We start from the raw sequence: 26,020 nt of genomic DNA on the forward strand, positions 1-26,020 counted from the left end.
GGGCATTGTGGGAAGTAGTTTCTTTACCTTCGACAACAGGTGTCTTTGTCAGTGCACCTTATTCAGATACCAGTGTGGAAGCACTGAGTCACTGTAGCAAAGAAAAGTAGGAGAGCAAAAGGGATTGATTGCTTTCCCATCTGGAAAATGGTCTGCAAGATAATGGGAAATCTTCTGATGCACGAAGAGGTTTGCAGAATTTTTTAACGTGCTTCTGAAAAGATAAAAAGGATTTCAAAAGGTATGAGCTGCCGGGATGCCTTAGAACACGTTGTCTCCTGACTATCATTTAATTTTTACCTGGTTAGTCAGCGTTAAGATAAATGTGCTGGAAAGATTTTTAACGAAAATAATGCTTAAAAGACAAAGCTGCATTGTAGGAAAAAATAGGAAGTAAAAATGCTTTACCAGTTCCAACTAGCGTCAAACGCAGTTGGAAGTTGTTTTAATCTTGAGGATTTATGTAAAGTATTGCATTTTCTGTTTAAATAAGCCTATTAGACCTGCTTCTGTTTCCTAGCAATAGGTTGCTCCCCACACCCCTTTCACTGGTGTGTATTTAATCTCGAGTGCTATAGCAGTTGCAAGACTCTCCTAATCACATTTACATGGAACACGTACTACTGAAGTGATCGTGCTAATCTAGGTGAAGATACTTCAGGAAAACTGGAGAAATAGATATTATAAATTTCATTCTAAGTTTTGTTTTCTGAAAAGCGAATAAATTTACACAACATAACACTGCTATCGGTAATTAGGACAAAAAATTGCAACCAGTGTTTGTATTTGATTGTAGACAAGCATTGCCAAATTGATTTCTAAATCTAGCAAATAATGTTTCTCATTGCACTGCAGTGTCATAATCTGTAAACAGCAAAGAAGATAATAGCTTAATTATAAATATTGGAAAAATTTGGAGGAGCTTTTGTCCTCCCTCTTTATTTACTTAATGATTTTTCCATGGAATTAGCATACATTATACTTCCTGGTAATTTAGGCAGCCTTGTAATGATAGTCATGGGCAGCTTTCGGATTTTCATCTGCGCACATTAAGGTTCATTTACAGTTGCTAACTGTACTTAAATACACTTCAGGTGGCGAAGGCACCAACAGTTCTGGCTATGTGCTGATTTGGATAATTAAGAGAAAGCTCTGAGTTTAAACATAAAAGATAAAGAGAACTCTTTCTTGTGGGAGAAAAGCAGTCAGTTTAGAAATGAGACCCTTGTGCTGCTTTCTGAATAACAACAGAAAACAGTTCTCCAAATCAAGAATTCTGTTTAAAATGTTTGTGTTGTTATTGCGGTAGAAGGGAGTATGATTATTAATTGATATTGCGGTCCCTGTTTCATTTTTATATTTTGGTACTTTTTTTTTTAACAGAATACTCAGAGGGGAAAAGGGATCTCTTTTTTTTCATACTTAAGGAGATAATTTTTAACTACACCAAGAATGCTAGACATTCTGAAACACTAAAGGTCACCATCTATTTATTTTCTATAAATGTGAAGAAATAAGCAGGAAGAAAATCCCCTTCTCCTCCAAGAAGAATCTTGACATAACTAACACCGAAGAAGATAAACTTCTAAAAATTTCTAATTACCAAGAACATATTTTAAATCCATTAAGAAAAATTTTTCTTTAAGAATATTTTCAGTTAGGAAACACCTTAATTTCTCTTTTTTGAAGTTCAAAGAAGATTTCTGAAAAGTGAATTTTTCTGCGTCTGTGTCAAGAATGCAGAAGGTGTTTACCGCGTATACTTCCTCTGTAGATAAGAGACCTCCCTTGGTTTGCTGCTGGGGGTGAATTGCTAGACAAGCCTGTGAGAGCAGCTGCTGTTTTTCCCCCTTTTATTCCTTCTGGGCTTTTGACACCACCCCCTGCAACTCAGGTGGGTGTGTGCACTGGCACTGAGCTGCGGTAGGATTTTTCCTTGGACAGCGTGGTCTGGAGTTGAGCAGCAGCTGCTGCCTGGAAAGGTCAGCTGGCAAGATGATGGAAGAAATCTCCATTATGGTAGCCTATGACGCCCACGTTTTCAGCCAGCTGCACGATGAAGACTTCCTCACTAGTTTGGTGGCCATCAGCAAGCCCCGGTCTATGGTAGGTGGTGCCTCGCACGCTGCTCTGGGGCCGGCTTTTTCTTTTCTGATATGATAGTTATACTCCTACAGAAACTGGGGCATAGCTTCCTGGGGATCAAAATTAAAGTATTGCTCTTGGCTTTGTGTTACAGGCCACAGCAAGGGCTACAGGTTTTCAAAGATTTATTTACGTAACTAAGCATTGTTATATCGTACAGTACATTTCAAGTGTCTGAGGAGTAAAACTTAGGTTAATGCTTTTATACTTAGTGAGGTTGATACCGTCACTTTGCCCCACATATATTTGCCTTCTATGAATCCATACGATTATTAGAGCTAACTTCATTTGCACACAAAATAATTCAGTCTTTTTGAAGTGGAACATTTTTACCATGAGCCATAACATTGACATTGAGAATTGAACTAGTATTTAAAAATCAAATAACTTTCAGAATCTTTACAGTATTACTAAGAACTATTATGAAAATGACGTCTAGTATAATCTTAGATTGGACTTAATATTCTGTTGTTGTTTTTACTGTTCTCTAAGGGTCTTCTTAGTGTGCCTGTCCTGGCAGAATAGAAAAATGAAGTTTTTGCAAATGTTTGTTGTTTCTTCTCTGTAGATATCATTCTTATAATGGCTACTGAGTTTAAGATATCAGTGATCCATACCGTTTAAACAAGCTTTCTTTACTATTGTCATAACTTCTTATTCATTTTTTAATGGTTCTCTTCACAAAAATAGTACTCTTCTGAAAGAGTATAATACTCTTCTGAAAGAGGATAGTATATCTTAACAGTTATCTTACTAGTTTGAAATCCTGACTTTCTATTTTAAGGCATATGAACATTAAACATGTAATATGGCAATTTCTTCAAACAATAAATTGCAATGAAAAATTAAAGGGGACACTCATAGATTGATTTTAAAAGACTTAAGGGTTATATCAACTAGATGCAGTTACTGACCTTGTTTAGATGCTGATTTGAACTCTAATAAACATCTATAAGTTAATTGGGGGAAATTTGGCTACTAATTAGCTATTTAGTGATATTAAGAAATTTTTTTTGTGTGCAATAATTATATGATTATTTTAAAAATGTGAATAAAACTAGGTGACTGTGTTGATAATTGTTGAAACTGGGAGATGAATACATGGGGATTCTCTATACTTTTCACTTTCATAGCTATTTTATAGATGGGGTTTGAAAGAATCAGCTGGCCAAAAATAATAGCAAAACAAATACAAAACCATGATATACTTCTGAAAGTGTTCATGTATAGAAACATCTAGCCTACTTTGCATTCTTTTATAAAAAATATGTTTCTATTGATTCCAGAGAGGAAGGAAGGGGGAGAGAGAGATAGAATTATCAATAATGAGAGAGAATCATTGATCGGCTGCCTCCTGCACGCCCCCATTGGGGATTGAGCCCGCAACCCAGGCATGTGCCCTTGACCAGAATCAAACCTGGGACCCTTCAGTCCGCAGGCCTATGCTCTATCCACTGAGCCAAACTGGCTAGGGCTACTTTGCATTCTTTTCCTATTTAAGATACATAATCTATTTTATAATTATATGCAATATATGGAGATTGTTACCAACAACCACAATAGAAATACCAAGTCAGGATAGGGGAGTCCATAGTTGTGGATAATCTTTAAAACTTCATTTTGTCCATTGATTTCACAATATTCCGCCATTAATACTTATCCAAAGAATTCAGAATTCTATTTTATGTTGTTCTGATGGTCTTGTCAAGATGCTCTTATGGGGTCTGAGGTGAGTCTTCAAAAACTTGTAGGAATTTTCCAGGCCAAAGGGGAGATGAAATGAAAACAGGGAGAGGTAAAGTGACACAGTGGAGAGGACTGAAGAGGCTGAAGAGCTAGAAAGTGACTGAGTTACAGGGAGCATCCTGTGCTGAATTAAGTATAGGACCTTGTGTGGTGTGTGTGCACACATGCCTGCAGGAGACAGGAAGAGAGAGAAAATGAATGAATTAATTAATATTAATGTGTTTACCGGGAAACACTCTTCCATTTGTAGGTGATATGAAATAAATATATATATATATATATCAACTTAAGCTCCCCAAAGGGGACTCCTACTCCTACTCCTAAACCTGGAGCTTATTTGATATGAAATTCAGCCACTAATATGGAATGCCTCAGAGGCATGTTACGCACACAAAATATTCCCCTATATACCAAACCTTTAAATAATCTAGATGTTGGGATGTTGAATTTAAGGAAACAGTTAATTTTTTTAATCAGATTTGAAATTTAAAAGAGTTGATGCGTATAGCCTCTTGGAGGTGATACTTGGTTTGGGTTCATCTGGAAAGATATTACTAAAATTATGCTAAGATAAAATATTTATCATTTGCCTTTGATTTCATGTTGAATTTCTTTTTGCTTTGTCTGAGATGAACCCTTTAAATTGTATGAAAAAGATAAATATTCAGATTTTCTAGAGTATAAAATAAAGTTCTTCTCTTTCTGACTTATTACTGCATTGTTAAGCAAATGACATTCTTGCTAACATTCAATCCTCTGGGTTTAGGTTGACTATCACAAAGAAGTGTTAGAGCTATTTAGAAGTTTATGTAGTACAGGATTAAATATCTTTTTGTATTTGCACTTTATTTCATAATGTGAGATATCTTGATTCCTTAAATGGTAAAAATCCCATTAGGTATAGTGGTTTCGGTGTGGAAACTGAATCTTTTCTTGTTCTTAAATAGCCCTGTGGCTCTCTGACATTTTTGATGGAGACTCATAGAAAAAGTACATTTCAAGTCATTATACACACAAGATTAAAAGAAAATTTGGAAAAAAAAATAATACTTTCTGTTGCTGCATGTGATGTATTGAGGTTCTTTTCTGTTGTATTTAATTGTTTAAAGGCTAGTTATGAGCCACTAAATTGATTTGAGAAATATCTTGACCCACACTTTTAAAAAATGTGGCTATATCCTATTGATTCTTTAAAAATGAATGACAGTGCAAGAAATTCAGTTCCCTTTATGCAGGTCCCTGTAGACAAGTCACAGATAAGTAAAAGGATAAGGAAGCCAAGCAGAACTTATCTCGTCTTCCAGATCACGCACACTCGCACAACATGAGAAATTGCCCAGACCAGTACTGTATTTACTAAGATAAACTAAACTACACTCACCACCAGCAGAACTTAAGAGCTTTAGCATTCCAGCACAAATAAGTTGGTATGTAAGAGGAAAATCCAGTATAGTCAGAATGACTCAGGGGACATGTAGAAAGGTGCCTCATTGGACAGTATTCCTGCCTCCCCTTAAATCCAACAGATTGCTTTTCTTTGGTTGTTAACTAGCTGAAATTATCTGGCTTGCATTTTGAGACAAAATTGTGGCGTCCTCCCCCCATCCTCCCCTCCCCCCCACTATTCTCTGCTCTTCCCCCCCATTCTCACCTCCTCCACCCCCATCCTCCCTGCACCACAAGGACCTTTAAATGCAGCCAGAACCTCTCACACAGGAGTAATAGCAGTTCAAGGAGAGAGTCCCTGAAGTTTTCCTTCTGATTGTCTCTGTGTGGAATGGCCAGCATTCTTCTCTATCACCTCCACCATTTCCAGTATTTTCATACCTGACAGTATAAATAAAGGAAGATCATACCCGTTACGTTTATTATGCATTCCAAAGGAAACTTTGAATATGTATTTAAATTCAAAAATGTATGATTTAATGTTAGAACAGTGAACAAGCATACTTGGTCAAGCTCTAATATTTCGGATTAAATGTTACTTTATATTCTGAATTAACTTTTTCATCACTAAGGTGGTTAGGAAGGGAACATTGCTTTCTCATGTATATTAGTAGAGGCCAATATGTAATATTACAAACACTTCAGGGTTATTACAGTGTTCTGTCAAGTAAGAGAGAGAAGCAAAATAAATATTTATGGGAGTGATGTTTGCTATCAGGATAGAATGAAGTGTAGAGTAATTACTGCGGATTGAACACTGTGGAAGAAGTCTTCAAAAGGTGGTGATAGAAGCATGTAAGTGAGGTTTTGGTTGTTTTTTTTTTGTTTTGTTTTTGTTTTCACTATATTTCCCCACTGAGTCTTGGCTGCTACAGTCAGACAGACACAAAGTGCAAGGGCCCTTTTTCTTGGATCTGCACTGGAACCTTAGCATGTAAATGAGGCTCTGAAGGCTGCCCAGGTGCTTGACGCCCGTAGAAGGGAGTAGGTCCTTCCTGAGCAGGGGGAACAGCTTGTGCAAAGGCTGAGAGGTTACTATTTGGGGGGCTTTAACGTTACACAGTCCTCAGTTCACATTTTGCATCTGCAACTTCCTGGTAAATTACTTAATTCCTCTAAGTTCACTTTCCTCATCTGAAAAGTGAGGGACATAGAATTAACTTGCTGGATTACTGTAAGGATTCAGTGAGTCACATATAAATAGCACAGAGAAAGAGTTTACTAATCGTCTCCCCTTCTGACAAGGAAAGGGCTATTCAAACTGTTTGGGCAAGGCCTAAAGGAAGGAGTGGGCTAGGTAGATCAGGCACCATAGGGATGGAAGAGGAGAGTGGTGGACAAAGGAGAACATGGACTAGCTGGGCTACCCTGGCATATTGCTTTAATCAGGCAATCACTATCAGGATATCAGTCCTACAGGAAACTGGAAGCCTCTCGTCCTAAAGATGGTACAATGGGTCTTAGGTTGAGGCTCAGGGGGGTGGGAAGGCAATGTATCAGTAGGAGGGATTTATATGGGCCAAACTATCAGCTGAGTAGATGTATCCATTACTGCAGCGATAATCTGGCAGTGATAGACAGACAGCAGCCACATTGCCCATGGAAAAAAATTTAAAGGGCATTACCACAATGCAGGACGAAAGAGTTGACAAGTATCTATATGTAGGCCCTTGACAATGGCAGTGTGAGTTAAGAAGTTAGTCCACACATGCTGGTTCTGTTGGTGGATACATACGGTAGTATTACGTAGGAATAAGCAACCGCTGATCTACATGAGAAGAGAAAATGATGGAGAAGTTGAAACTTACTGTAAGCTTCCCACCCTATAAAATTGGAAAGATTGTTGTGCCAACTTGAACTGGAAAGCTGGATATCAAGAATGGAATGGAGAAAAGATGGCCCATTCTGGCTTTACCATGTTCCACATCTAGAAATGTTTCCTCAGTGTCCCTGTAAGATACTTGGTGTTCAGTGGTTAGAACACTGTCCCTTAACAAACGCTGTTTACTCAGACTAACATATCTAGATAGCATTGGTAACTGACAGATACCAAAATAGCAGCACTGTGCCAGTAAAGGAAGGGAGGTGAGGGTTGAGCGTTGTGAAATTCCTTCCTCCTTATTGGGTTGGTACATGGATTTCACTTAGCATGTCAAATTAAAAAATAAATCCAGAGCAATTCCATGTGCCAGAGATGAGAACAATGAAATCAATACGGTTACTTCTTCACTGGATATACATTTTAAATATTGATTAGAAGAAAACATTATAAAACCAATTAAGATTCATTCATATTTTAAAAAATGTTATCTGGACAGTTTTATTCTCATTGTTATTTAGCATGTGCATATTTGGCAGTATTTAATAAATTTCAGTTTAGTACAAGGATCCAACTCTCCCCTCAATTGGCTTATCAGTTCTGATATGAGTTAAGGTTCTTACGGTTTAAATACTAAAATCTTGAGCTATCTTAAACTAGAAAGGCAGTTTATGATATGGACACGAAGGTGTGTCCCTATAAACGCAAGGGCAGGAGTTCAGCTAGGCAGCAGAGCTGGCTGTTACTGGCCAGCATCCAACAGGTCTCTTGCCATATAATTAACTTCTCACTTTGGGTCTCTTATTTATCTTCCATTCCCCGAGTTCGCTGCTTCTTCATTCCCAGGGCAGAATATGGATGACGTACAGCATTCAGAGTTTCAGCTCTGTCTTCTGCAGAGGGGTAGTTTGCTGCCTCTGAATCACAACTCAGATTCCTTGGAGAGAGTCTGGCTGTGCATGTTAGGTGAGGAGACATGGTGTTGAGTGGAGCAATGATGAGCACAGACTATGAAGCTAGACTGAGTCAAATCCCACCTTGCCATCCTCTAGCTCTAGCTCACTGACTTTCTAAGCTTCATTTCTCTCGTCTGTAAAATTGGAATTATGTTAGATAGATGCACCTTATAGGATTGTGAGACTTAATCATCCTATATAATAAAAGTCTAATATGCAAATTGACTGAACAGTGAAACGACTGGTCGCTATGATGCTCACTGACCACCAGGGAGCAGATGCTCAATGCTGGAGCTGCCCCCTGGTGGTCAGTGCACTCCCACGGGGAGAGTCGCTCAGCCAGAAGCCAGGCTTATGGCTGGCAAAGTGCAGCGGCAGTAGTGGGAGTCTCTCCTGCCTCCGCTGCAGTGCTAAGGATGTCTGGCTGCCGGCTGTCAGTTGGACATCCCCCGAGGGCTCCTGGACTGCTATAGGGTACAGGCCAGGCTGAGAGACCCTACCCTGAATGCACGAATTTTCTGCACTGGGACTAGTCTAGTTAATACATATAAAGCACTTAAGACTACCTAGCACATAGTAAGAGGCATATGTATATTTGTTGACATTATTCCACACTGATTCTTTCTTTACAAAATCTTAAAATAAAAGATTAACTTTGAGTAAGACTATAAGTAATTCACTATTCAGAAATTATGTAGGTTGTTTTGCTAATAAATATGAAATCATTAAACTAGCTTCTATGATAATAATTAGAACTTTTTTACGTTTAATCCTGTTTCAGATATTGAAAAATAATCTTTCTGTACTTGATTCTGGGGGTGAGGTTAATTTGTAAGTTAATTCAAAATATCTGTTTTATGAAAGATTTTATAGAAACAGTTGACATGAAACATATAATACATTAAATTTTTATTTTTCTGCTTTATAAAATCATAGCTTGTTCGCCATGATTGAAAAAATCTTATTCTAGTTTTTGTTTTGTTTTGTTTTATGCCCATGTTTGTATTCAATTTAATAATCAATCAAAAATACCCTGCCTCTGGGTGCTGTGGTATCATTTTGGCCCTGGGAATCCAGGTGTGGACAAGAAAGACATATTAATTCTGAATCTTATACTATTTAGAGGAGAGGTAAGATACAAATATTCTAATGATATCACTTATCTACTAGTGCTCAGTATTATGCAGAGACTTAAAATGGAGTGATGTCATCAAAAGTGATCAATTGAAGGCTCTATGTTGGATAGTCAGTGAGGGCCTCACTGGTGTCATTTAAGATCTGAATGATATCCAAGAGAAAATCAGGAAAAGAATAGCTCAGGCAGAGGAAACCTCTGAGAGAAAGGCCCCAGAGTGGTTACAAGCTTGATATTTAACAGGACAGTGTGGTTGGAACACCAGGAGTCAGGTGCCAGCAGTGGTAAGACATGAGGCTGGAGAAGTTAGCCGCTGACTGTGATGGAGGGCTCTGTAAGTCAGCAGAAGGCATTTAGGGTTTATTCCTTACATGATGTCCTTGTATTTTAAAAATCTAATGAATCAGATTTTAGGCTTGGTTAACAGAAATTTCAAATGATTAGGTTTCCAAAGAAGGCAGTAGTAGTACATTAAAAACTCACCACAGTGCTCAAGCTCAGTATGAAATCAAATTGTAGCATTCATACTCAATACTAGGATTACAAGTTGGCTTATAAACAGGATTCACAACAAAAATAATACTAGCTCTGATTATTTTAATGCCTCTCTGCTGGTTCAGGACATGAAGCATAAAAAATACTACATACTAACTAACTTAAACACTTATTTTAACTTAAAACATAAATGCATATTTATTATCAACTTTATTATAGGGCTCCTAACGCTCTTTCTTTTATTATGAATTCTGATATACATAATGCTTTCCAAGTTCAGCTACCTTAAAAGGGGCAATAAATTAATAAACTTATAAAGAGTATTATTAACTCTGGTCACCGTGCTGTACATTTCACCCCCTGGACTTATTTATAACTGCAAATTTGTACCTGTTGGCCCCCTTCACCCATTTTCACCATTCATTCTAATGAACGAATAAAGGAATGAAGGAGGGGAGTGTGGGAAATGAAGATGTTTTCATAGGGATGTGAACACTTCGTTTTAGCATTTTGATTTTTAAACTTTTACAGTTTTACCTTTTGAGTAAGTAGTACATTCACAGGGTTTCAAAGTTTCAGCAAATATAAAATGCTATCCCCTCAAAAATAGTGTTCCATTCATGTTCTGCTCTTTGCTTTTCTCACTTGACAATATGTGTTGGAAATTTTCTGTGTCAGTGCATCAAAGCTTCCTTATTCATTTGACAGCTGCATAGTATTTCTCTATGGACTTCTATAATATGTTTAGCTAATTCCCAATATATGGATATGTAGGGTTCTTCCCAATATTTTGCTGCTGCAAATCTTGTGCACCTCATCATTTCAGAAATGCGTGTGAGTGTACCTGTAGGTTAATTTCCTCAGAGTGGAATTGTTGGATTGAAGGGGATGTGCATGTGTGATTTTGATAGGGAGAGCCAACTTAAAGGATGCATTATTTTACCCACCAGCAGTGTATGTCTGTGCCCATTCAAAGGTGGAAGAGTTGAATAGAATTCTCATGGGAAAGAAGAAAAGAAGGGAAATTTTCAGGTGGTCAGGTGGAGGGAAAGTTCCAGATCAAAAGAATAGCACTTTCAGGGACACAGGGGTGAGAGAGGTAGCAGGTCTGCCTGGCAAGAATGTGGGAGGAAATACACCAGCAGCTGGTGAGAGGAGAGGTTGGGTCGTGGAAGGTTTGGTATGTAATGCGAAGGAACTGATGCTTTTAATTCTATAGATGAAGGTTTGAGTAGGGAAATGATGTAATAAAGTTGATGAATACATATTACAGAAGAAATAGCTGTGTGTATCTATTTACTTAAAGTGAAACTGGCCAAATGGGTCTATTTCCTAAAGATCTTGTAACTTAAAGGGTGTTTTTCTCATTAATGACAAATAATGATGGAAAATTTGGAAAATACATGTAAATAAAAACTAAAACACAGAAATTGCTCATAATTTTACCACTCAGATTCTATCTAAATAATCCTGTTATCCGTAAAACAATAAATAATATGCATTAGTTTAGGTAATAAGAAGTGGTTTCCAAAGATGGAATAAACTCCTTGTTAAGGGATTCTTATGATTTCATCCAGGAAAAAGGAAAAGAGAAACTAGTACATATTTCTGCATAAGTCACAGCATACAGCATAATTGTTAATGTAGGGATATACAATGAAGGCCTTTTCTCGAACATATGGGTGTCTCAAGACATAAAGAATCATTTCATTTTTTATTTTTGTTAAAGACTTTATTACAAACCTTTCAGATGCTCTCTGTGATGTTTCACTGCCAGGTACGGCTCTAGTCAGTATCCCCACTAGCAGCCACACAGATGTCTTAAGGATGCTAATTTTCAGAGAGCTGGGCTCCACTGTCCCTACTCAGAAGTCCTCCTGGGAACAGTCCTAATGTTAGGAATAGCTAGCTCATTTATAGGTGTGTTTTTAAGTTTGTGGCAGATCCTTTGCAGGCTGTTCTTCAGGTATAGGGTTTGAAAAATATCTCCAAATCACTAATGCCCCGTTTGCATGTATCCTACCATCTCACAAGTGCATTAAAGATACCTTAGTAATTTCCCCTCCTTAATTACACCCCAAGAATTATAAGTGGGAGGAGAGGAAGGTCCCAAGTGCATTTACTGAGCCATCTATTAAAATACTCCAAGCGGATAGATCGTGACAGTCATTACGATGATTTAGGATTCTGCATATCCGAAATGGTGCTAAAACCATGCATGTGATAAATACTGGAATCAGCAAAATTTCTCTTAATTAAAATATGACCTTTGATTAGAAGGCCAAACGCTCTGCAGTGCCCTCCAACCTAACAGTCTCACTTAAGTTAATTTTATTTTTTCATGTAAAACAATCATTTTTATTGCTCCTGCCTGAGAGGTGCAAATTACTTTCTCTCTTAGGTATTGGCCAAACAGCTTCATTCTTATTAAAGAGACAGGAATAATATCTTCCATTTAAAGTATTAATGCCATCTGTAAATGTGTAGTATAATTTGCCATCGACTTGAACTCTTCAAAGATTTAAAAAACAATGTGTCACTTAGCACTCAAGACTGTTACACATTAAAGTTCTTCAGTCACCAGCCTTCTCACTGAGGATAAGAGAGGCTGGAATGGATTTGAATATATTTTTTTCTAAGTAAGAATGGCATGATTGAGCCTGCTGGGCTCACAAGTCCATTTTTCTCCTAAGAAGGACTTTAATCTATTATGTCAGGAAGTGAGCACTCTTTATAATCCTTGATGGAAGTGAATTTAGCACACTGTTTGGTGCAAGAGGTTGTTGAGACTGCCCCAGGGGAGAAAAGAGGTCATTTGTTACATACTTACCAGAGACAAGGATTTTCTCAACCCTTATCAGGTCAAAACATGATAGCTATTCTACCAAAAGTAGTCAGATAAGTAAATGGAATAACTGAATGAAAATTATTAATTTCTGTTGATTGGAAATAATAGAAATTGTTCTATGTATTCTCTGTAGACCTGAGAGTAAAGTATTGAAAATAATTTAATGGCTAAACAAATTTGAATTGATACTGGTATCCCACAATAAAACACTTTTCACCTCCCTTAATCTTCAAGGGGAAAAAGAAATAAAGACAATCTATATATATAAAAGCCTGAGTGACCAGATGACCGGACCGTAGCTATGATGTGCACTGACCACCAGGGGGCAGATGCTCAATGCAGGAGCTGCTCCCTGGTGGTCAGTGTGCTCCCACAGCAGGAACGCTGCTCAGCTGACAGGCGCCAGGCTCCGGGCACACGGCTGACGAGCGAGTGCAGCAGCTGTGGTGGTATGAGCCTCTCCTGCGGACACTCCCCCTGTGCCCCTGCGCTGGGCAGTGGTGGTAGGTGCAGGCAGGCTGTGATGAGCGGGAGTGGTGCTGTGCCCAGCCTGGGCTCCTCCCCGGCCGCCTGCCACTTCGCACACCACTTCGTGCTGTGGGGGATCGATGCAGAGAGTGACCTGGAGCCCCACGAGCTGGCGGGTAAGGCTGGGCTGTGACGGCACGGAGGTCCAGTGATCCCCACAGGCCAGGCCGAGGGACCCCACCAGTGCACGAATCTGTGCACGGGGCCTCTAGTGTAAAATAAAAGTGCTAATTCCAGGATGAAATGAAGGCATTCAGCCCACTCAATTTTTAACTATGTAGTTGTTTTTTGTATGTTTAACATATTTGAACATTATATAAAATCATGAATTTATGCTGAAAAATTTCACTCACCTGTGACCTATTTACTAGTAGACCAACCCCGTAGGACTCAGCCTGCTTTTGGCCTCAGGAGCCTGGGCCCAGCTGTGGCAGGATAATGACTGTGATGACAGCTTGCTGGCATAGTCCTAACCCACCCTGGGCCAGGTGTCTCTGTGGCCCATCTCCTTGTGCAGATTATCAGTCTTCTTCAGCTTTTAGAACTTTCCCATGTAACAGCAAAATGTACTTGCTTTGGTGTGTTTGGTACCCTACAAAAGGAAAGATTTAATTTCCTTTTTTAAAGAAAATATTTTTATTTGTTTCAGAGAGGAAGGGAGAGGGAAAGAGAGATAGAAACATTAAGGATGAGAGGGAATCATTGATCAGTTTACCTCCTGCATGCTCCTTACTGGGGATTAAGCCTCAAACTGGGGCATGTGCCCTGACCATGACCTCCTGGTTCATAGGTCGATGCTCAACCACTGAGCTATACCAGCTGGGCTAATTTCCTTTTTTGATTCAGCATTGACTTCATACTAGATTTGGAGCAAGAATAGAAAATGAAAAATCACAAATTGAGATGAAAGAGAAGTGACATAATAAGGAACATAAAGAGCAAGGTCCACAAATCCTACAGTGTTATAACCTGGCTTTCATCTTAATAGTATTAAAATAGATACGTTATTAAAAAGAATACATTATTTTAAAAATGCAATTTACTGAACACATTATTCTTTTTTAAACTCATTTAACCACAACTCTGTGAGGTAGATACATATGTTTAGGCTTATTTTACAGATGGTCAGGTTGAAGCACGGATTAAGTAACTAGCTCAAGGTCACACTACTGGAAAGTAATAGAGTCGGAATTTGAACACAGGCCCCCTGGCTGTAGGGCAGTGCTCTTCACCATTTTTTCAAATGCATAGCTTTGTGCTTTGTACTTTCTCATTAGTTACCGAAGCCAGGATTCCTTTGATTATATGTCCCTTTGATTATCAGAATCCTGAACTTTTTTTTACACTTCGGCAGTTTCTGAGGAAGGTGATCTATAATTTGGATTTCCTTAAATTTTGAAGCACGCACGGCTCTTGAAGGAGAGCGATTGTCCTAATGATGAATGGCACTGTTATCAGATTCTTACTCACTTTGTTTCAGTTATTTGGGTATTAAGGTATACATGCTTCTCTAAATTCCCAAAGTTTCAGATTTGCCTTTGTGCCCTATACATAGACAGGGAGCCTGTTCTGTGGCAAGCATTCTTACAGTGACTAAGTAAACAAACAGTTCCGTCTGCTTTGAATTTCTCCCACTGTGGAGAAGGCACATGCCAACGAGAGCATTATTGTTTGAACGTAGGTCTGCTGCCATCTGATTAGAATCTCGTTTTCAATTCATTTATTCAAGTACGTCTGTGAGAAAAGCTAAGAGTACTTATTGGTGTAATGGAGAAAAACCTTAATAGTTCAGAGAGCGGAGGTTTAGAAGATCAGACACAGATACAGAGGTGGCTTATGTTAGAAGTTATCCTTGGACAGCTCCTTAAAGGAAAGACACTTAAGTATATAAAGGCAGGGTTTTTTTTTTGTTGTTTTTTTTGTAGCATGCGTATCAAATTTATAGAGGACCTAACATTTTGGTTGACAGAATTAGGCTCCAGAAAAATCTGGTTGGAACAGTGTGTTCATGAAATATAACAGGGTTCAAGGTAATATATGAGGCTTAAATTCAAAGGATTTGGTGTAGTATAGCATGATAACAGCCTTTTAGTAGATATTTTAGCAATTATTAGCTAATTTAAGCCTTTGTGAAATTCATTATTTATTAAGTATGCACTTTGTGCCCAGTAATGTGTTCTCGATAAGACCGCCGAAAATAGAAGGGTGAATATGGTCCCTACTTTCAGAGGGTAGGCAATCTAGCAGGCATTGTCGATATTAAACAAATAATCACCAGGAAAATGGTATGGATTTTGTGAAAAAAAGGAGTCCTGGGTCCTTAGAGACATATGGGGAGACCTAATGTCTAGATTAGGGCTCCCGGGTTTATGGGAACATGTCGGGCGGACTGATCTAAGTTAGGGATCAGGGAAGAGAGTGAGGGCAAAGGGAAGAGGAGTAAGTATACATTAAGCCTCAGAGATGAGCAAAAGAAGAACTTAAAAATGTTAAATAAATGGAACATGGAGTGCAGGGTGCAGGAGCAGGGAAGGGCTTGAAATTAGCTGCAGAAGATGGCAGGAGCCAGGTCCTGAAGAGCCTTCATAGTCTCACTGAGAAAATTGGACTTTATGCAAAGGGTGATGGAAAGCTGTTTCAAAGGTTTTAAGCAGAGAAGACATTAATTTTATGGAGCTGTCAAAACATTAGGCTAGTGATTTAAAGTTGGCAATTCATTTGACCTTTCTAGTTCTAAATTTTCTCATTTTCCGAGGGAGACATGGGTTATAGCCCTTTCAGATCGAAGATCGCTAATGTGATGAAGAATCCTGAAAGCTGCATTCTAGAAAGAAATAACAGCATTTTTCATGTTTTGCTCTGATTCTCTTCAGTTTTCTTTTTCCTTTCAGATTGGAATACAGATTTTATCATGAAGCATAGTACTAGTATTTTAGAGAAAGTACTTGAATGACTCATGATGCAATGTTCCTTTAAGTTACTTTGTTATCCTTAAGAAAATACAGATGTATCATGGACAGGTTTTTAAATGTCAAAGTGAATGAGAAGAAATCATAATCCTGGGAACCATGATACAAAACACTTGGAATTTAGCTGGTAAAACTGACCTGAAACCCTGTCTCAAGGGAACTAAATTAGTGCTTGCTGGGAGAGGAATATGAGGGTTAGCAATAGTCTTCAGCTTCTTGGAGGATGATTGTGTGGAAGTTGGACTAGAGGCAGAACCATGGGTAATGAGTAGAGGCTGCTAAAGATACAGATTTAAACTAAGGGTCTGGGGGGAAAAAGGCTAACAACTAAAACTTCTCACCTGAAAGTTAGTGAATTCCTTTGAACACCTGTAGATGCTCCAGTAAATTCCTCCATATGTTTAAGCAGTGCGTATCACTTAGGGATATTACTGAGGCAGTCTTTACCAAAATAATGCATTGATTAAACAGTCTACTGTATTACACATAGAGCTGGACAGAAAGAGCTGGGGTGGGGGTTGGGGGATTCTGGATGAATGCACCAAAAGAAAGAGTAGTTGGAATATTTGAAAGTATTGATCTGCTTCCACCAAGCAAAATGATCAGATATTAGTGAGGACACAGAAATTTATACACTGTAGAATATAGGGTATGTGTGTAAGAACTAAGTGAATGGTCACCGGATTCTATCATGTGTGCCAGTGGAGTTAATAAAATAAATTTTAGGACCATGAAACAAGGAGTAAAACCCTGTGTAAACAAAACTTTTATAAAACATAAAATATATATTCAACTTAACTTCCATTCCATTTTACAAATATCAGGCACCTAGTTTCTGTCAGGTGCTGTGCTAGGTGCTAAGGCTAGAAAAAGAAATAAGACCCAAACCTGCCTCCAAGATTGGGAGAAAGGGAGGTGGAAGCAACTCACATGATACAGTGGGAAGAGGGAACTAACATTTATTTAATTAGCACCTACTTTGTCCCAAAGTGATAGACTAATATTGCCTATTTAATTTTCAATATCCCTAAGGTAGAAGGTTCATCGCTGTCTAGCACATGAGGAATGAAGGGTCTGAGAAGTTAGGGAACTAAGACTTCAGAGCTTAGTGACAAAGCTGGAACTTAAATTCCAAGTTCCAGCCTCTGACTCCAGCAGCTGTTTTATCCTCCCTCTCCCCCCACTGTATGCATTCTCTAAATTAAATTCTCCGTTTGAGTCCATAGGGCAATTCTTTCCTCCCGGAGAGTATAGGGAACTCTTCCCAAAATTCCCAGACACACATGTACACACATGTATGATCAGGATTAGTATTAATACATTAGCCTGTACCTGAGGTTCAGCACCCAGGGATGCAGAATTACACATTGTTCTGTAGTTGGGGTTGTCCCTCTAAAAGTCTGGATTTGTGCCGAAACCGGTCTGGCTCAGTGGATAGAGCGTCGGCCTGCGGACTGAAAGGTCCCAGGTTCGATTCCGGTCAAGGGCATGTACCTGGGTTGCGGGCATATCCCCAGTAGGAGATGTGCAGGAGGCAGCTGATCGATGTTTCTAACTCTCTATCTTTCTCCCTTCCTCTCTGTAAAAAATCAATAAAATATATTTAAAAAAAAATAAAAAAATAAAAGTCTGGATTTGTGAAATGTGCATCTAGTGAAATGCAGGAGCCTTTACACTAAGATTGTGAATAGAATCTGAGTATATATTGAGGAACTCATTTTATTATCAAATATACATTTTTCTGTGAGCACAGGGCTTCCACAAGTTCTTCATTTCCGAGTATTCAAAGACAGATTTTGAGATGTTATGACAGTGCAGAGGGGAGATGAAGATGTTCATGTAGGGCAAGGGGAAGGAACTCTGAGCAAATGAATTGGAAATATCAGCACACAAAGCCATGTAGTACTGGGTGTAGTGGAAAAGAAGTGGATGGAAAATTGTCCACAAGGAGACCTTTGGACTAGAATGATTTCCGAAATGATGTTGAGAGAAGAGTCTGCAGTCTTGAGAATGGTGGTATCTGGATATAACTGTCATTTCTGGGAGAGTTATCATAGAGTCAGCTTTGGAAGCAACTGTGAAACCAGTGTTGCTGATAAGGAGTAATTTAAAGTTTGTCATCATAAAAGATTTGTGATGGTAAAAATCTAAGCAGTTTGGGTCAAGCATATGGCACACTTACTCGAAAGCTCTATGATAGGATATGGAGGAAGTGAAGTGTCAATGAACTGTGATGTTGACTGAAGATTTACTCGAATTGGGGGGAAATTTGGATTTCAAGGGCCATATCAAATTAAGAAACATTAATGTATATTTTACCCCATTGTTGAATGATGTTGCTATTTTTAAAATTCTAGCCATCCTAATGGATGTGAAGTGGTATCTCATTGTGTTTTTGATTTGTATTCTCTTAATGCCTAATGATGTTGAGCATCTTCTTATGTACTTATTAACCATTTATATGTCCTCCTTAGAGAAATGTCTATTCAAGTCCTCTTCCCATTTTTAAAATTGGGTTATTTGTCTTGTTCTTGAGTTGTAAGAGTTCTTTATATTTTCTGAATTTCAAACCCTTATCAGATAATATGACTTGCAAATATTTTCTCCCATTCTGTAGGTTGTCTCTGGACTTTCTTGATAATAAAAAAAAAGCTTTTAATTTTGATGAAGTCCCACTTAGTTGCTGAGTCAAAGATATTTTTACTTGACATAAAACACCATAATATTCATAAAATACCTAAGAGAGCAAACTTTTTTGTTATTTAATGAGTGCAAACTGTTCAGTTGGATACAAGTAGAATAATGTAATAGCTGAATCAAGTGCAAATTTGTGTGATTTGAGTAGTTGTGTTGCTTTTGCTAAGCGCTATCTTTCTGTGTAAAAGAATCCATAGAAAGGATATTTTTAGATTTTTAGCTAATGCTGATAGAAACTGAGAATGTGCTTATAAGATTTGCAGTAAATTTTGTGAGCATACTATTTATTATTGCTTGGTAATGACAATATCTAGATTTTAAGATGTTGAAATTAACCTATTCAAATACTTCTGTTATGTAATAGAATCATCATTTGTTGTTATAAAAATCAAAGCTCCCTTGCTACTGGTATGATTCTCCTAAGCTGCTGAACATAGACACACATGGCTGAGCAGTGAAAGATCCTTACAGCTTCCAGGCTGTGCTTGCCTTAATGGTATAGGATAGAGCTGTAGATGACTCTGGAGACAGTGACTTTTAAACTACTCCTAGAACTAGGACTTGTTTTATTTTAGATATCTGTTTTCCCCCTGGAGCTTCTGTGATGTGCGGACTAGCTCAGAGTAGTATCAAAAGCCCTGTTCAGTTAATAAACTTCCTCTTCTTGATATTTCTAGTGTTGCTATTCCAGTAGCTCCTACCCTTGGCACCCTGCTTTTGCTTTATAGGTCAAATGAGTAAACAGATAAGATGTGCTTTTTGCCTTTGAAAACTTAAAGTATAAATTGATTTGGGAAATCATTTATGCTTTTGCGAAGTCATTGTTTATATAAGAAACATGCAAGATGGGTCAATGGCGTTGTCCATGGCCAATGGGTGTTAATGAGATACTATCCCTGTGCTCCACATCCACATGAGACAGATGACTGTGGTCTGTTCTGTAGGTTTTACTGCCAATAGCCTCTTAAACTTCTCTCACAAAAGGGATCTCTCAGGCAAGAGAATATGGACAGAGAAGCTCGCATCCATTGTTCTGGGAAAGGACCTAAAGCAAACATATGTCCAAAGGATTGCATATTTGTTTCGTCTTTGCATAAGCTGGGACTGTGCATTTATTAAGTGGCAAAGGTGTACTATGCCTTATTATAAGAGATATTTTTAAAAGCCAAATACGTGCTCTTTGATCTCTATAAGTTTTGTTATTCTCAGAAAAGAACACACCCACATCTAGAAATGTCTCATGAATTAACAGTAAGGTAGAAACAAGTGCTGATAAATAGGGCACAAACTGAATCTGTTTGGCATAGAGCCAGCTGTGTCTAATCATGTGGAAAATGTTTATTGATCCAAGAGATGAGATGAAATGAGTTGAAACGAGCTGTGAATTCTGGCCCCTTCTAGATTTTCAGGAAAGGATTCATTTAACAATAAAATTTATTCCACCTATTGGAGAACAAGTCAGACTTGTTCTCTGTTTCAGCTTCGCTGACTGTAAAGCTGGTATTTTGATTAAGACATTTATTCCAGATGTTTATAACCTGTAGGTTTTAACTAGAAAATAGTAAAAATAATTGACATGCATGCCATTTTAATGGCATCAGCTTTAATGTTATCATTTCCATTGTCATCTGGTATACCCATCAAGCAGCTCAATTATTCAGTTTAATTATTCCTGGCACTGTGTGAAAGTGTATGTCTCTCATATGTGACACAGATTGTACCATTCAGAGTCCACTCTGTACATGCTGATTTGCAAAAGCCACGTGATAAAACCGTGAAACTATAAGGGTTTGATAGTCCCCCAGAAGATTTGACTTGTACGCTCACCGTTACCATGGTAGGTAGCAGCCCTAAACCTTGCGTTTCTAGAGATAGAAAGGTCAGTCCTGTGGACTGATATTTAGGACAGGCAGTTTCTCTTGTCTTTCCTGAAGAACAGCATACCTTCTTTCTGAGATAAGATCTTCCTGATAAGGAAGATATGTTTACCAAACTCTTATTTTATGAAATTTTATAAGGCTTAACCTTGTAACCTCAATGTGGAGAAAAGTGCCCTGCCTTCTGACTTTCAGCTCTCTCCTGGCTGATTATCTGCCACAGTTCTATTTTAAGTCAGGTGACAGGTAAGTAAATACCTAGCTTCTTTATATGAATGAACTGCCCACAAAAAGTTTTTGCATGATTTACCTATCTTAAATTGTAATTGGAGTAATATAAGAAAAAGAAAAAGGACAGATTTTAAACTTAGAACTATTTTAATATCAGTGGTTGTATAAAATGAAAAAGAAGCCTGCCAGTTCATTGTTTCAGAAAATAAATCTTGATACCTAAAAGTTACAAGCCTTCAATAACATCCCTTAAACAAATTTTCAATACATGCACTTCAATGTCCATGATAGATTTCCCCAGTATATTTGTCTACAACAGAACTTAAATATTGAAAACTAACAGAAGTTGTTGCATAAATTTTTCTGTAATTATATAAGAACATTCTTCTTGCTGGTCTGCAAACAGTTCATAACGATAGCTGCTGCCTGAGATACTTTACAGTTGACAAATGTTGAGTGGTGAACTCTAGTCTTCATTTTCTGTAATGTAATTGTTTTATCTTAAAATTCAGTGGTTTTCTCACACAGAATTCAGAGTTAAGAGTGCAAGGCTAGCAGGACAGCTCTGCTATCCTCACAGTGGCTTTGATGTATGGGTCCAAGGAGTTGTTAGAGCTCTTGCCAAATCACTGCCAGCAGGAGAAAGGAAGGGGGGACAAAACACACTCTTTTTAAGAGCACTAGTACAAAATGGCATACGTTACTTTTGCTTAATCATATGGCCTCATCAAGCTATAGGGAAGGCGGGGAAAGATCATCTTTAGATGGGTACCCATGAGCCCAGTTGAAATTCAGGAACGATAATTATAGAGTTGTGCTATTGTCATCCAGTTTTCAAACATTTATGTCACCCAAAAGTTCCCTCGTACATCCCACCCGTAGACTCAGTCACCCGTAACCCATGTTGGCTATCTTGTTGATGTGCCACCTTCAGGGATGTTGCTCTCATCTTCATGGTCAGATAACTCACCAGCACATTTCCTGTGTCCACAGTCCAGTTGGAGGGGCGGGTGGACATGGGAAAGGGAGAGCATGCCTCTGCCTTGGGAGAAAGTTTTCATATAACAATTCTACTCCTTTCATTGGCCAGAACTTGCATGCAAAGAAGGTTTGGAAGCACAATCTTTAGCAGAAGGCCATGTACCCAGCTAAAAATATATTACTAAAAAACAAAGGGATGCCCTAACCGGTTTGGCTCAGTGAATAGAGCATTGGCCTGCGGACTGAAAGGTCCCAGGTTTGATTCTGATCAAGGGCATGTACCTTGGTTGTGGGCACATCCCCAGTAGGAGGTGTGCAGGAAGCAGCTGACGATGTATCTCTCTCATCGATGTTCCTAACTCTCTATCCTTCTCTCTTCCTCTCTGTAAAAAATCAATAAAATATATTTTTAAAAAAATAAAAAACAAAGGGAGAATGCATGCTTACAGGCAATTAACAGTGATACTTCCAATTTTATTTATATTATGTATAGTTGTATTTATAAACATAATTATATTTATTTATACATCAGGAGTCATTGAGCAGTTACATTTGAGACTACCTTAAGTGTGATTTCCAGAATTTATAATTGGTGGGGAAGGGCAATCATAGTTTTATCACTTAAACATTTATTTCAAACCTGAAAATGCTGCTTTTTTTTTTCAAACACAAGCATTGAAGATCTATGCTGCACCATTTACAGATTTTTTTAGCTGCCCTATTTTAGTAATCCTTCACTTTAAAAAACATTTATTGAGGCCTGTCATGTGCCAGGGGTAGTAGGCAGTAAATTGTCTGCATCCAGAAATATAATTATGTTTGGCCTTGGACACAGAGCTTGTGGAATATCCTGAATGTTGCTGTTTGAATAATAGAGATGTAAGAGGCTTTTATAACATAGAACCGTATTGTGAGATAATTATGTTTTTGAAAGAGCCTAGTACTGGAAGTAAAGAGATTTAAGTGCATGGCCTGGGTCTGTCACTCATCAGGCAGCTATGGATTGACCTCAGTTTCCTCATCTTTAAAGTGAGGGGGTTGATTATATACTTTCTATGGTCCCCTTTGTTTCTATAGCTCTTAATATCTATACTATGTATTATGTATGCACTATATTGTCACATATATTATCTGTAGTCTGCATATCTCTATGATTCAATAGTCCTGATTATCTATAGTCTATAGTTCTAGTATATCTATTGCAAATCACCCCATAACACAGTATCTTAAAATGAGGACCATTGTGCTCACAGGTTCAGTGTGTCAGGCATTCAGATAGGGCATAATGGGTATGGCTTTCTCTCTGCTCCAGAACATCTGGGGCCTTTATGGAGAGACTTGAACAAACGGAAGTGACTTGAAGACTAGAGGCCAGAATCATCTGGAGGTGCCTCACTCTTGTGTCAGGTGCCGAATGGGATAACTCAAGGATAGTGCTCAGCCAGGCCTGCTGAATGAAACACCTTCTTTGGCTTCTCCGTATGATGGGGGCTTCCTCACAGCATGGTGACTGTCTTACACGGCAGCCCATGGCTTCAGGAGCGAATGTTTTCCAAGAGAAAGGTTTTATCTTATGAGATAATTGAAAAATATTACTGGAATAAAATTGTAAGAATTATTTTTAAAACCAAACACATGAAAAGTTATTAAGCATCAACTAATCAAGTTATAAAAGTTTGTTGAGGCTTACCAGAACACTACAACTGTCATTTAAGTGAATACTGTGAGCTAGGCATTGTTCCATAAGCCCTTTTGCAGATTATCTCATTTATGCATCACAACAATCATATGCAAAAGTCAAGGCTTAGAGAGATAAAGCAACATGTCCAGGTCATATGCTGAACTCTGACTCAAAACACATCTAACTCCAAAGTTTGTGGTTTAACCATCAGTATGGGCCGATTTGTATGTGTCACACACACCCTCCCCCTCACCATGCCTCAATTTACTTGTTGAAGTTCTACACACACACTCACCCCATACCATAGCATGTGGCTGTATTTGGAGACAGGGTTCTTATTTTTCCTTAATTGAGGTAACACTGGTTAATATCATTATGTAATATTCAGGTGTACACCATTATAACTTGATATCTGTATACACTATCCAGTGATGGCGAACCTATGACACGTGTGTCAGAGGTGACACGCGAACTCATTGTTTTGGTTGATTTTTCTTTATTAAATGGCATTTAAATATATAAAATAAATATCAAAAATATAAGTCTTTGTTTTACTATGGTTGCAAATATCAAAAAATTTCTATATGTGACACGGCACCAGAGTTAAGTTAGGGTTTTTCAAAATGCTGACACGCCGAGCTCAAAAGGTTCGCCATCACTGCACTGGACTGTACTTAGTGTACTCAGCACCAAAGGTCTAGTTTCCATACAGTTGACCTCCTTTACCCATTTTGCCCTCCCCCTCTTTTCTTCCCCTCTGCTGACCACCAGTCTGTTACCTGTATCCTTGGGTTTGTTTCTGTTTTGTTTGTTCATTTTTTCATATTTCACATATAAGTGAAGTCATATGGTTTTTTTTTCCTTTTCCAACTGACATTTATAAAAATTGATTTTGAGAGAGAGAGAGAGATTAATTTGTTGTTCCACTTATTTATGCATTAATTGTATGTGCCCTGACCGGAGTTCGAACCCAAAATCTTGGTATATAGGGATGATGCTGTAACCAACTGACCTACCCGCCAGGGTCCCATCTGACTTATTTCATTTAGCATAATACCCTCACGGTATGGTTGCATTAACAACCCCTTTATACTAGAAATTATCAAACACACACAAAAGCAGAGAGAAGAGTACCATGAATATCCATGTACCTATCACCCATCTTCAATGACCACCAGTTTCCTGTTTTTGTTGTTTCATTCTCCAAATCTGTTCTTTGCTGAAATATTAAATAAAAATTTCAGATATATCATTTTACTCATAAATAAGTAATATCTTAACAGATAAGGATTTAAAATTAAATCCCTAATATTGATATTTTACCTACTAACATTAACAATAATCTTATAATGGGTGCAGTTTTTAAATTCAAATGAATATGAAGTCCAAGTAAAGGAATTTATCAGGTTCCAACTTAGCAAGTGGGGAAGAGTTTGGAATTTTTTAACCCTCAAGTTTAATGGGTGTGTTATTTTGGTTGTTTTTCTTAATTTTAACCGGAAACATTTAAAAATCATCCCATCATTGTCCCCTCTTTTAAAATAGAATGACAAGTAAGCAGTGTAATGCTCTTACTGCATAGTTTTGATTATTCTCCGGTGCTCACAATATACTCATACCTCCTCCAGGCTCTGGGGGTGGGAATGAATTTGTGTGCAGTGAAACTCAGAATTTTCTTATTTGATGAAATCTCCCGTTTCTTTTAAAAGAGAAAGCTGATGGTATGTCTTTTGCATTATATTTCAAGAATAAAATTCAGAATCCTTAGTGCTGACGGTGAGATTGGTATTCTAATACCCTAGTTCTAAGTCTCACTTTGAATTCTTTGAATGAGGGAAGTCATTTCTCAGGGCTTCTAACAGAATGCTTTTTTTTTCTGTGATCCTCTTTCAGGAATTTTCTCTGTGAGGCTTTTCAAACTTAATAGAAGCTGGTTCTCTAAGCCAAATCAGAGCTTGCTTCAGCCCTGGCAAGACTTACATGTTTTAAAAAAAGAGATTAGGGAAGACAGCTATTGTCAGTGCTTTACTAAGTTATACTGAACCAGAACCAGTTGTCTCAGCCAACTGGTGAATTTATGACAGGCGGGGGAAGACAGGGAGTTTTTGTATTTATATAACATATATAGCTCTGTTCTGTTCTTTGTGTAAGGTGTGAAAACTGATTAATTGCTAAACTGTAGCCATCTGAAGTGGTTATGAAATAACCTGACCATGCTATGGAGGTACATTTACTACTTGCCATTAGTCTCCTAGGTGCTGTAGGAAGCAAAAAGGTGAATCCTATTTTCAGCCAGAAGGCTTTGTTAATATTTAACCTAAAAACAAACATTGTATTGTTTCTATTACTTCCTGGTTGAGCTTACAATCAAGGGGCAGATATGCCACCTGAAGGCACATGCTGGCCTCTTGTTGAAGTTATGGTCTGCCTCCCACGTTGAGTCCAGGTGTAAATTTTTGAGACTTG

At 38.1% G+C, this 26,020-nt stretch overlaps 1 protein-coding gene across 7 annotated transcripts in view; it reads left to right on the plus strand.

Moving 5' to 3' along the window:
* The window catches only part of RABGAP1L (RAB GTPase activating protein 1 like), a gene marked incomplete at its 5' end in the record, with an annotated part of 440,168 nt that overhangs the window by 369,037 nt on the left and 45,111 nt on the right, over positions 1-26,020 (plus strand). The window contains one exon of one of the 7 annotated variants that reach the window (XM_081112111.1): positions 1,996-2,106. The exons of the other annotated variants lie outside the window; for them this stretch is intronic. Coding sequence (XP_080968237.1) covers positions 1,996-2,106 — 111 coding nt within the window. Of the gene's footprint in view, positions 1-1,995; positions 2,107-26,020 lie in introns of those variants that run through there. 7 annotated transcript variants of the gene reach the window in all.

The sequence above is a fragment of the Myotis nattereri genome, assembly GCF_964212035.1.
Source record: "Myotis nattereri genome assembly, chromosome: 18".
NCBI lineage: Eukaryota > Metazoa > Chordata > Mammalia > Chiroptera > Vespertilionidae > Myotis > Myotis nattereri.